Below are 13,674 nucleotides of genomic sequence, written 5' to 3'. Positions count from 1 at the left end.
TATCTATGATGGATGTAGAGAAGGGCATTCTAAGTTATCATTGTCATCTAGGATGAAGACAATTAAAATTGATAATAACTTAAGTGAGAATTGCATGGATTCTTGGACTGAACTCATTAAAGAGTATTTGCCAACTGATAATGTATCGGCTGAGAGCTACTATGAAATACAGAAGTTGATTGCGTGTCTTGGATTACCATCTGAAATGATTGATGTGTGCGTTGACTATTGCATGATTTTTTGGAAAGATGATGCTAAGTTGCAGGAATGTCGGTTTTGCGGGAAGCCGAGATATCAACCTACTCAAGGAAGGACGCGAGTGCAATATAAACGTATGTGGTACTTGCCTGTTGCTGATAGATTGAAACGTCTATACCAATCAAAACGGACTGCAGCGGCAATGAGATGGAACATTCTAATGAAGAAGGAGAAATTACACACCCATCTGATGCAAAGGCGTGGAAACATTTTCAATCGGTATATCCTGACTTTGGTCAAAAGTGTATGAATGTTTATCTTGGGTTGTCTACAGATGGTTTTAATCCATTTGGTATGTCAGGGAGGCAGTATTCTTTTTGGCTTGTTATATTGACGCCATACAATCTTCCTCCAGATATGTGTATGCAAAGTGAATTTCTGTTCTTGAGTAGTTTGGTACCAGGTCCAAAGCATCTGAAGCGAGCTCTAGATATCTTCTTGCAACCTCTGATTCATGAGCTGAAGCATCTGTGGTATGAAGATGTTCAGACATTCGATTTGTCGCGAAAACAGAATTTCAATATGCGGGCAGCGCTAATGTGGACGATTAGTGGCTTCCCTGCGTACAAAATGTTATCTGGGTGGACAACACACAGAAGATTATCATGTCCTTATTGTATGGATTGTACCGAGGCATTTCAGTTAAAGTATGGGCGAAAACCTTGTTGGTTTGATTGTCATCGTCGGTTTCTTCCCTTGCATCATCCGTACCGGAAGAACAAGAAGTTGTTTAGAAAGAATAAAGTTGTGTGCGTTCCTCCACCAATTTATGTCTCTGGAAATGATTTTTTTGAGCAGATTGATTACTATAACGCTCAAGAAACATGTAAACGTGGGGGTAACTATCACACAACATCAAACATGCCAGATGGATATTGAGCTGATCACAATTGGCACAAGCAGAGTATTTTTTGGGAGCTTCCATATTGGAAAGATCTTCTATTGCGGCACAACCTTGACGTGATGCACATCGAAAAAACTTTTTCGATAATTTCATCGTTACGCTTCTGAATGTGCAGGGTAAAACAAAAGATAGTATGAGATCTAGGTTGGATTTGGCGGAAATATGTGCAAGGATCGATTTACATATTAGAAGAGATGGGAAATTACCAGTACCCCAGTTTCGATTGTCAGCAGAGGCTAAGAAGGTGTTGTTCGAGTGGGTTAAATATGAAGTGAAGTTTCCAGATAGATTTGTCTCAAAATTTTCAAGATGTGTGGAGCAAGGCCAAAAATTTTCAGGTATGAAGAGCCACGATTGTCATGTCTTCATGCAACGGCTACTACCATTTGTATTTCTTGAGCTCTTGTCAACACATGTTCATGAAGCTATTGCATGTATCTAAGTATATAATAATATATATTTATTTATGTATTGATATATATTTTGTTTAATTAATTTACCCATGAATTTTTTATACTTTGGTTCGTAGGTATCAGAGTTTTTTTCCGGGACTTATGCACTAGAACATTGACCATTGATGGCATAGAGCAGTTACGAGAAAATATTCCAGTGTTAATTTGTAATTTGGAGAAAATCTTTCCTCCTGCTTTTTTTGATGTGATGGAACATCTTCCAATCCATCTACCACATGAAGCTGATCTTGGTGGGCCAGTGCAATTTCGCTGGATGTATCCTTTTGAGCGGTTTATGAAAGCACTTAAAGGAAAGACCAAAAATCTTGCCAGAGTTGAGGGATCGATAGTCGTCGGGAGTTTAACAGAGGAAACGTCTCACTTCACATCATACTACTTTAGCCCCACCGTGAGAACCAAAAAAACACGTACTCGACGATATGATGACGGAGGCGTTACACCTACATATAACGTTCCTGATGTTCCAAATATCTTTGCTCAGATAGGAAGACTTGCTGAAAAGTTAAAGGAAGTTTGGTGGGAAGATCAAAGCTATTGTCGAGCAGCTCACAATTACATCTTGAGGAATCTAGATTATGTTCAAACTTTTGAAAGATATATTTTTTTAAAAACTAAAATTAATTTTATTTTCTAAGATAACAAACTAATAAATCTCTATTTTTAAGACTTTTTGAAATGTTGATTCGTGAAGCATATCCGAATTTAGAAGAATCTGACTATAAGGCTTATAAAGAGCGGGATTTTGCTAATTGGTTAAAATACTATGTAAGTATATATATGAAATAAATTAAACTATACGTATTACAATTTTTAATTTAAATAAACTTATGGTCTAAATATCTTTTTCGTTTATATAGGTTCAGAATGGATGTGGAAATGAACCCTTGCCTCTTTGGTTGCATGAGCTCGTTCAAGAACCAAGAGCGAAAATCACTACCGCTCCGATGTACTTTAATCGCGGTTATACTTTTCATACGTACGCATATGGAAGTCGCAAAGCTACAACAAATTATGGAATCTATGTACAAGCTGGTGATAGCGATTTCTATGGCGTTTTGCAACAAATATTAGAAGTTGATTATCGAGGCCTTCTGAATCTGAGATGCGTACTTTTCAAGTGTAACTGGTACGATCCATCGGCCCGAGGCGTTCGAGTAAATAATTGGGGAGTTGTTGATTTGAATGCGAACAGATCGTACCCCAAATTTGATCCTTTCATCCTAGCATCACAAGCACAACAAGTGAGCTTTCTGTCCTATCCTCGTTTAAGGCCAAGACGTGAAATATGGTTATCAGTCATTAAAGTTAATCCTCGAGGCCATCTAATCGGGTTAGTTGATGATCAAGTCGTGTTGCAACAAGAAAATGTCAGTGAAATTTCCATTCCAAACATATCAACAGAAGATGTTATCCACATTGATCCACAAAAGAGGCAAGTAGAAGATGTTGATGATATTTCTGAAGAAGAGGGTGAATTAGACGAATTTGAAGAGTCCGATGATGGAGAAGATTCTAACGATGATAATGTAATTTCTAGTAGTTCAGAAAATGAATCTGATTGACCAATTGTAGTTTTTGTTATTTTTTTTTTAAATAAGATTTATCAATTTGCGATGGATTTGCGTTGGAATTGCGAGTGAATGCTTACAAGGTCTCGCAATGTCGTCGTAAGTCCCTCGCAAAAGCCTATACCCTAAACATTATTTGTGAGGGACTTACGACTATACCCTAAACATTGCGAGGAATTTGCGATGGATTTGCTAGTGATTTGCGAGTGACTAGCGAGGGAATCTTGCTAGTGATTTGCGAGTGACTAGCGAGGGAATCTTGCTAGTGATTTACGAGTGACTAGCGAGGGAATCTTGCTAGTTCTCGCAAATACGTCGTTATTCCCTCGCAAATTATATACCCTAAACACTAAATGCTCAAACCCTAAGCTTTTGCACATTGCAATGGCTTTTTGTGTATCAATGTGGATAACATCTTCTTTTGATATGTTTGCAATGGAAATTTTAACATCTTTCAAGTTGCAACACAAATTGATCATCAACTAACATGATGATCCTCTAAACCCTAAAGTAGAAGATGTTGATGATGTATTTGAAGAAGAGCTTGAATTAGAAGAATTTTAATTATCTGATGATGGAGAAGATTCTAATGATGATAATGGAATTTCTATTAGTTAAGAAGATGAATTTGATTAAGCAATTGTGTTTTTTCTTGTTTTTTCAAAAAAGATTTATCGATTTGCGAGGGTTTTGCGATAGATATGCGAGGGAATGCTTGCAAGGTCTCGCAAAATCGTCGTTAATCCCTCGCAAACCTATACCCTAAACATTTAAATATTGCGAGGGAGTTGCGAGGATCCCTAGGTAATCCCTCGCAAAATCCTAAACCCTAAACACAACTGGAGTCTAGCTTATCCCTCGCAATATTTAAGTATTTGCGAGGGATCCCTAGGTAATCCCTCGCAAAATCCTAAACCCTACACACAACTGGAGTCTAGCTTATCCCTCGCAATATTTAATATGTTACGAGGGATTTGCGAGTGACCCTAGTTAATCCCTTGCAAATCGTAAACTCTAAACACCAGTAGCCTCGCAAATCTCTCGCAATATTTAATAAGTGCGACAGAGTTGCGAGGGCGCATAGGTAGTCCCTCACAAATTTTGTGAGGTTCCAAAAAGTTTATATATACAAACTCAATCGAGTTTGAGCGAAGCTCAAACCAGTCGCCGACAAAACCTAATCTTCTTCTTCTTCCTCTTCCTCCTCCGATCAAACCATCTTCTTCCTCTTCCGATCTAATTCTTCCTCCTCTGATCAAACTATCTTCTTCCTCTTCTGATCTGGTTCTTCCCCCGATCAAACCTAGTCTTCTTCCTCTTCCGATCTGCTTCTCTCATCTTCCGATCTTCTTCAATCGCAAACCCTAATCTCTCGTCTTTCGATCTTCTTCTTCAATCGCATTCTGAAAGGTATAAACCCTAATCTAATCCAATTTTGATTTTGTTTTGTATTTGGTTTTGATTTCATTTTGTAGAAACCTAATCTCGTTTTAATTTCGTTTATGTTTTTGTATAAACCCTAATCTAATCTCGTGTTTTTTATAAACCCTAATCTTGTTTTGTTTTTGTTTTGTATTTGATTTTGATTTCGTTTTGTATAAACCCTAATCTTCTTTTAATTGGCTTTTGATTTCGTTTTGTATAAATCCTAATTTAATTTTCGTTTTTATTTGGTTTTGATTTCGTAATGTATAAACCCTAATTTCGTTTATAAACCCTAATTTGGTTTTAATTTCGATTTTGATCTATGCATGTTACTGATAATACCACTTTGTATTAATTACTAATTTTGATTTCGATTTTCTTTTGTTATAGATGTTTGGAGGCAACGATTATACAAGATTCCTGACGGATCAAGGTTTAACCTCTCCCACTGCTTCTAATCGTCGCGGTCCCTCCGATTCTAACAACACAAACCCCAGTTCTCACAATAACCGCCGTGCAACCTCGCAACCTTTGCCTGTGACGCCTCCTTCTAATACGCCTTCACCATCTCATTTGCATGGTGGCACTGCGCCGAACCCTGACATTACTACATCTCAACCCGCGCGTTCCTCCTCTACAGTCATGTCCCAACATCTCAACAACCTGACTTTGGAGGAGTTACTCGATAGTCCTCGACGATCTGGTTTAACTAAACTAGATCCTCGCCGACCTCCAGGAACTCTGTGGTAAGTTTGTTTTATGTTTTTAAACGAACCCCTCCAATAACCACCAATCAACAAGTCTTTTGGAGAAGGCGGCTAGATATCAAAATTGAGAAAAACGGTTGAAGATGGTGGTTACAACCTATTTTTGGTGGTTACAAACACGAATCCTAACCACTATAAAAAAACAATGTTTGGCATCATAAAGAGGTTGCACAGTTCTTTTTTTTTTGGGCAAAAGGTTGCACAAATTTTATTTCTTTATTCACTGTTCAAATCATAATCTTGATTTAATATGTGTTGCTATTCTTCTCAATATTTTTTTTATGAAAAGGTTAGTAAGCCAAAAACAAAGAAATTTAGTAAATCAAGATTGTGATTTGAATAGTAACATGTTATTTTTTAACGAAGATTATGATTTTGTTAATATCTTATAATGAAGATTTAAAAAATATACATTTGATAATTTCACTAATATCACATCTGATCATTTAGTTAATATCATTGATATATATTAATATTTTATATTATGAATTAGATAATAATTGATCATTTCATTTCATTTCATTTTTTCATTTTTAACTAAATTAATTTCAATATTTTATAATTTATTATAACTTATATTATCCAACCGCTGTAATATTACATTATTACCAATCAAGCTAAATACTCAACCGCTTTCTTTTACTCTACAATTTTTTCTATCCGCTAGCTTAAACCGTTTTCTTTTTAACCACCTTCTTTACAACCGCTATAAAAATTTTAGCCGCTTTTTTAAACGTGGTTACCAATCGGAGCCTTAGGATATATCTTAGAGGGATGTGGTTTAATATTTGGAGTTCAGAATTTAAAATTTAATTATTTTAAATATAGAAAAGAGTATTATTGAAAATGGACAATAAGATATGCTATTTATATAAAAATGTATAGAAAACGAGTATTTTTACAAATGTTTATACTTTATAATTCATTGAGTATGAACAGTTTGATATATATATATATATATGTAATTTATTAATTAAATTTAAAGTTGTAGAAATAATAACGAAAAGTTGGATGTGAAACTTAAACTTGAAAAGAAAAGTCTTAAGACAGGGAGAATATAAAATTTAGAGAACTGATTTCAAAAAGTGATAAAAGAATTCTTTTAAATTTGGTAAAAATAATACAATGATTAGGGAAAATAAGGACACAAAATGAACAGAAGAATGAAAATCAGTACTAACTAAAACGTACATTAAATACACCAACACATTTTAATTAATAAATGGGCCAATGGGTCCTTTAATTTTTTTCAACTTTATAAGGGCCAATAAGATGATACGAAAAAAGGAAGAAAATAAAAGTGGAAAATGGAAAATTAAAAATGACAGAAAAGACCATCAAGTTTGTCTCTCTTGTACTAATTTGCCATTTTTTCTCTTGTACTAATCTGTTCTACCTGCCGTGACTTTGGCTGCTGTATAGATTTCTCCTCAACATTAAAAAAAATATATGTTTTGAAGTATATATTCCCGAATAGATGTCGAGATATACTATCATTATAAATAAATGTCATAATACAAGAAGTACTAACCAATATAAAATATAGTGCATGATATACTTTTTCTTACCTTCGAATAAATGAGAAGTTATTTTGAGAGCGATTACATAACGAATAACAAATACAAGGTGTCATAATGATAGTAATAGTATATCTCGATTACATATGTCGATTCTAATAGCAGTACGTATACTTTTTTTTTCTTGCTTGAGTTATTCGAGAAAGATAGAAACATAATATTGATCTCAGATTTTTTTTTTTTCAATAATTAGATTAACGAAATAAGCCCCTGAAATGTATATATTCTTTGCCGGCTCTATGGAGTACTAAAGTTTATAGTCTCTGTCACAGAACTAAAAGATGTGAAAATAAAAGGGTCAAGGCCCCTAAGTAATAATAATGAATATGGAAGATAGCATCCCAATAAATGAAGAAACTTTTTCGGTAATTACGTACGTATTTGTACAGAAAAAGAAATTAAATAACCTGTACTTACTTACACATCACACATTCGGAAACTTACTCACACGTTTAAAAAAAAAAAAAAAAAAAATCCAAACAAAGACAAAAAAAGGTACAAAACGACATCGGTTCATTATTTACCGAGAACCCCACCGGAAAACTCATTCGCCGGCAAGAATTTGCCTGCTAAAAATTCTCCAAGAAGAAAGGATCTTCGTAAGGAAACGAGTCCCAGAACCCATCGACTTTGTTGTGATCATTCACGTCTAGCAAAAGATCAGGGAGGTCGGAGAAAGCGTCGTCGGCGACCGGAGATGACGTCACAGTGCTAGAAGGAGACCCCGGTGCTTTCCAGTCAACTGCAGCAGCTGCTGCTGCGGCTTCTTGAATGTCTTTAGGGTCGGCGCTCGCCGGTCTTGGCAAATGGTAAGCTAGCTCCGGGAAATTGAGGTGTGCTGATCCACCTTTGATGGCCAAAGCTGCCACGTCGTGTGCACGCGCCGCCATCTCCGGCGTTGAGAAAGTGCCGAGCCAGATTCTTGATTTCTTTCTTGGTTCTCTGATTTCAGACACCCATTTCCCCCATTGCCTCATTCTTACCCCACGAAAAGTCGGATGCTTAGAAACACCCTTTTGCTCATTTTTAGTCTTTGAACTCTTTCCGGTTCTCTCCGGGGCCGGTGACCGGAGATTACGTTGTGAACCGAGGGAAGAAGAGTCTTGCATCTAAAAGAAATTTAATGTAACGAGAGAGAGAGAGAGAGAGAGAGAGAGAAATTTTGGTTGGAAGATTATAAAACTAAAATGTTTTGTTTTCTTTTTTTTTTGGTTGTATTTTGGGGTGTGAGAGTTTGGTTTGCTTCTTCTAATATATACATCCGAATACGAAGCAATTATTCTTGTGTGTATGTGTTTTTTTTCTTAATATGTATAAATCAAATATTAAAAGCTAAAAAAAGACTTGACTACCTTAAGATTTTATTTTCTTTTTCTTTTTGTTTTCCTCTTGCAATGATATTACTGTACTTTGATATAATAAGATATTCATTATTTTAGACTTGAATTGGACACTTGTTCGTTTGTATCAACTCCTAGTGTACTGTTCTCACTCGTTTCTCGCAACAAATCATCTAGTCCTTCCAAATTCAAATATATATGTAGTTGAACCAGGCCGCATTGTATTTAGCTCAAATTATTCTGATTGGTTTTGAACATAAAAATAAGAAAACGGCCTAAAATAACTAAACCACTAACCCAGAATATATAAATTGTAATGGAAATTGATATTACTTTATGAATATGATTTATTAAGAATCTTAGGTAAGATGATAATTGAGACATAAATAAATTAATAGATAAGAAGGTTATCACAAAAAAAAGTTTATAGATAAGAAAAATGTATTTTATTTATATATATATATATAAAATATTTAAATAACCAAAGTTATATGTTGATTTAAGTTTGCGAATCAAGAGTGGAATAAAACTTATTTTGTAATTAGGAGTAATATTAAAATTATACACGAGAGAGATTTATATTGGTTAAGCTAAGCATAGAGAGCTCCTTTAGAACTTTGAAAGAGATTATTATTTGTTTTCGGTTTCCATTTTAGATGTATGAGACTGATGTTCGACACTCATATAATTTTTAAATCCTGACATAGGCTTTGGTCCATCATTTCATTAAAGCTTGAAAGAAACTGTTTTAGTGTAAATTTACCATTTTCTTCTACATGTGGATATTATAACATCATATCTATTTTGTTTTTTCCTGTGTATGAAGACATTTTCACATGTACAGTAATTTTTAGGGGAAAAAAAGATTCAATCGTAAGTTGGGGGTCCTTATTTCCTTTTATTTTACTTTTACAAATTTTCTTCTAATTTCCATCTTTTGTTTTTTTGCCCAAAATTGTAATATCTTCGTTCCCCCGACCATGACCCATGTCTCTGCCTACAAAGCTAACCCATGTTTTTCCACTTGGATTAAGTTTGACAAAAGACAACAATTAATATTAACGAATACATCCTAAATCTCATAGTAGTTGATAAATTTAATCGTGCATACGAGTTTTATGATAATACTCCCTTTCTATTTGTTTACTTGTCATTTTAAAATTTAAATTTTGTTTTATAATAACTATCATTAAGATTTTGATGTTTGGTAAAAATAATAATTTTAATCCAACTATTTTAATTTTTTAATCAATAATATGTATATATATATATATTGAAAGGCTATATAAAATTGACAACTTAATTATTTTTAAATTTATTTATGTGAAAAACCTTTAGAAACAATTAATTTTGAATCGGAGGGAATAGTAAAAAAAATTCTTAAGAGTTATTAACTTAGCAAAAAATAATAATTGTCTTCATGAATTCTTTAAGCTTGATTTTATTTCTTAACTATATATATATATATATATATATACATGTATTTGTTATAGAATATATTTGTACTATAACGACAGAGACAATTATATTATAGTTTGAAGTTGAGATTCCGGAGCATCTTTTAGGACAAAACGATGATAACTTTATATAACCAGAAATGAGACAATAGTAATTAACACCGGTCAGTCGTCAAATGTGCTTGGACCTGCTTGGACGTTTGCTTTAAAGTCTCTATAAACAATCGACGGATTAGTTTTGCCCTTGGAAATTTGCGAATATACGGAATAATTGTAGAAGTTTTTGATATACTTTAGAATTTAAAGAAGACGCATTTTTAGTAAAGAAATTGATTAGAAGGCTGCTATGGACGACGCACGTCCGCAAAACGACGTAAACACATGTAGTATATATCTGTACATATGTACAAAAGCATGATGTTGAAAAAATCTGTACATTATCCATCATTTAGACGGAGCAAGTTACGTATTAATATTATCGTGGGGTCTGTTTGACGATTAAGACGAAACAAAATAATAATATAAACAAGTGTTATATAATTTACAAAGACTATATGATAACAATCTAGTGGTAACTTATTACTGTAAATTGTGGATTACAAATTTACAATTAAAACATCAGTTTGTTGTAATTTTCTAAAAACAGTTGGTTGATAAAGTAAATTACAACCAAAACATTAGTTTGCACTTTGCACTATATTAATTCACCTACTAAATTCGGTTATTAAATGCTTAATAAATACAAAGGTCTGGAAGTCTTATGTCCGAAAATGATGCTACTTAAACAAATTAAGCGCAATCCTGGAAACAGATTCACATGCGTGTTCCAATTTCAGCAAACCCTTTTTTTTTTTTTAACAAAAATTTAAGCAAAGCCTTTTTCTATATATATTGATGATGCAAACAATGCATTACATTCAAACTGTGAGTTAACTCCCAAATCAACAAAGAACTAACAATTTAACTTTATTTAACAAAAAAAAAAGATGGTAACAATTCGGATGTAATACTAATTAATACACAGCCGAATTGAATGCAATTCGATTCGCCATTGCAGGTAACGTCTAAAATCCCGTCTGATTCGAAAAAAGTTTTATGATCTTAAAAATCTAATTATCAGTATACAGTATTATAGAAAAACTTTTTGATCGCATTAACTAAAGAGACTTTCTATGAAAACAACAAGTATAAAACACGTTTTTCAGTTACAAACCACTATTTATGACAGCTAAACAAGATTTTCAGAAGAAACAAAAAATCAATCTAATTTATAGTAAAGGGAAAATTACTAGTTTGATCCAAATTAAGCAGTTAATTGCTAGATTAGCTCATAAAATTTGAGGGTTAGTTGGGTTATTTTCATACCTAAAATACCTTTTTTTGTTTTGTTAGAAAAAAAAAAATCAATATTACCCTTGATTAAAAATTCCTGCAATTTTGTTTATTATTTTTTATAATAAAAGTCTGCCAAACATGTAATGACAGATTTTTTGTCCATGACAGATTTTTGTTGGCAGACTTATTTTGAATGGCAGATTAATTTGAAAAGTTTGACGGCAGATTTGTTTTTTATGGCAGATTTATTTGAAGTATGTAACGACAGATTTTTTTTGAACACCAGATTTTTTAAACGCGAGAGACTTATTTATAAAGTCATGACATATTTTCTTTATTTTAGACAATTTTTGAGGAATTTTGTGGCGGATTTTTTTTGAATGTTGTAACAGTTTTTTTTCTTCCTTTAAAAAATCTGTCACATTGCGACAGATTTATAAACGGAAAAATAATTACTAGTTTGACACCTAGTGGTAACAGATTTTTTTTTAGTTATGACTGATTTTTTGATTGAAGGAAAAATCTGTTGTTTGATAACAGATTTTCTAAAGTCTTTTTAAAATTGTTATATTGACCTACATTCACACTATCTGTTGTGGCAGATTTTGTTTTTTCTTATGTTATGACCGTTTTGTTTTTTTTTATTATAAAATCTGCTGCTTAATAACAGATTTATTATATATGAATACAATGATAACATATTTTTTTTGTTAATATAGTGACAGCAGATTTGTTTTATGTAATGACAGATTAATTATTTTAGAGGTTACTGACATTTTTTCTTATATTATTGATTGATAACAGATTTTTTTTTCAGGGTAATGATAGATTTATTAGTGTGTTTTGCGACAGTTTTTTTTTTATGGTTAAGCGACATACTTTTTAAGTAGGTGACATATATGGCAAGAATCTAGGGTTTTCCTTATTCTTTCTTGTTTGTCTCGTGCCTCCCCCAATATCGACTCTAACTTTTTTTTTTCTCTTTTGGATTCATCTTATTTTTCCATAGATTCCTTCTTCCTTCCCTCCCAATGTGGATTTAATCATGCTATCTTTCATTATGGGGTTCATAATCGACTTCTCTGTTATTTTCCTTTTAGGTTCTTTTTTTTTTCAACGCCTCATTCACGTTAGAGTGCATCGTTATACAATAAAGAGAATATGAAGCAGGTGATTCTCGTTTGTAGTAATTGGATCTTCGACAACAATAAATGGTTGTTTGTTGTCGATAATGAAAGGGGTTCACGAATTCTAGAATGTAATAATCTAAGCAGTTTTGATGATTGCATTGGAATGGTATATGAGGATTACAGACCGGATAACAAGGTATTTGATGTTGTGTTGAGTTACAAGATCTCGACGAGGTTATTGCAGGATTTACCCGCTGATACACCACCAGTTATTATTGATAATTCTCGTCAGTTGCACACTTTTCTGGGACAATTGAAAAGGGATACAGGTCGTCTTTGTGTTGAAGTGAAGAAGAAAATACAGACTGATTCGAATCACAAAGGTAAGAAACGAGGAAGAGATGAAAACGATTTGGTTGGAGAAGAGTATCTTGATTTAACCAGCAAAGCAAAACATGAAGAGATCGATGAAGATGATAGTAGATTTGATTATTGTGATGATTCTGATGATACGAGCTGATTATTGTGAAGATGATAGTAGCAAAACATAGAACTCTTTTTAGTTGCCAAATTCTTTTATATTCTCTTGTTCTTTTTAAATCATAAGACATGTATTATATTGATATATAACTCTTTTTTTTAAAAAAAAACAACCATTACAATGTAGTACGTTCATATATGATTACAAGTGTACCACAAGTAATCCTAAAAACATTAGATAATAATTCTGAAAATTATTTAATCATTATGCATTTAAATTTAAAATTATAATCATTATGTATATTCGTGATATATTATGAACTTGCATAATGTAGTGAGTTCATATTATATTTACGTTTGTCCACTAATCGTAAAAGCATTAGATAATAATTCATGTAAAAAAGACGAGAACGTAGTAATTCACATGCAAAAGAAGAATAGTCTACAATGATAACGTTATTAAAAAAATGTAAGACAATGAAACAAAATAGTCTACAAGGACTCATCCATGAGGGAAGGGATTTTAATATCTTTAGCTCGAGAATATGAATCAGACATGTTCGGTGGTATGGCTAGTTCTCCAACTTCGTCATATAACTCCCCTGCAAGCTTAATCCGAAGAGCCAACATGTTCTCATCGCAAAGCCCATCAAATGCTTTCCCAAGAGCTAAACATTCAATATACTTTAGAGCGTACATACCACAATCACCTGGATTTTCATTCCGAGAGACATTCTTCTTCACCCTTCTCAATTCCAACATATGTTTACTCTTCTTACGGATCGTCTCAGGAATCATGTCACATAACATCGCTGGGATTATTTGCCTTAAAGACAAACATTCAAGAGCCATTTGATCGTCACTCACCATGCTTGGGATGCTATCATAGATGTAAATCTTATTACCCTGCAAGTCAATATCCAAAGCCACCCAATGGTTTTCATTGACAAAGAGACAAGC

General features: G+C 33.1%; 1 protein-coding gene across 1 annotated transcript; it reads right to left on the bottom strand.

Annotated features, from left to right (window-relative positions):
* Positions 7,298 to 8,183, bottom strand: LOC104723426 (ethylene-responsive transcription factor ERF039). Its single transcript, XM_010441803.2, has one exon. It carries the CDS (start codon positions 8,079 to 8,081, stop codon positions 7,542 to 7,544), a length of 540 nt encoding a protein of 179 aa, XP_010440105.1. The 5' UTR covers positions 8,082 to 8,183; the 3' UTR covers positions 7,298 to 7,541.

Source organism: Camelina sativa, chromosome 11 (assembly GCF_000633955.1).
Source record: "Camelina sativa cultivar DH55 chromosome 11, Cs, whole genome shotgun sequence".
Classification (NCBI taxonomy): domain Eukaryota; kingdom Viridiplantae; phylum Streptophyta; class Magnoliopsida; order Brassicales; family Brassicaceae; genus Camelina; species Camelina sativa.
This window is presented reverse-complemented; position numbering and strand designations above follow the sequence as displayed.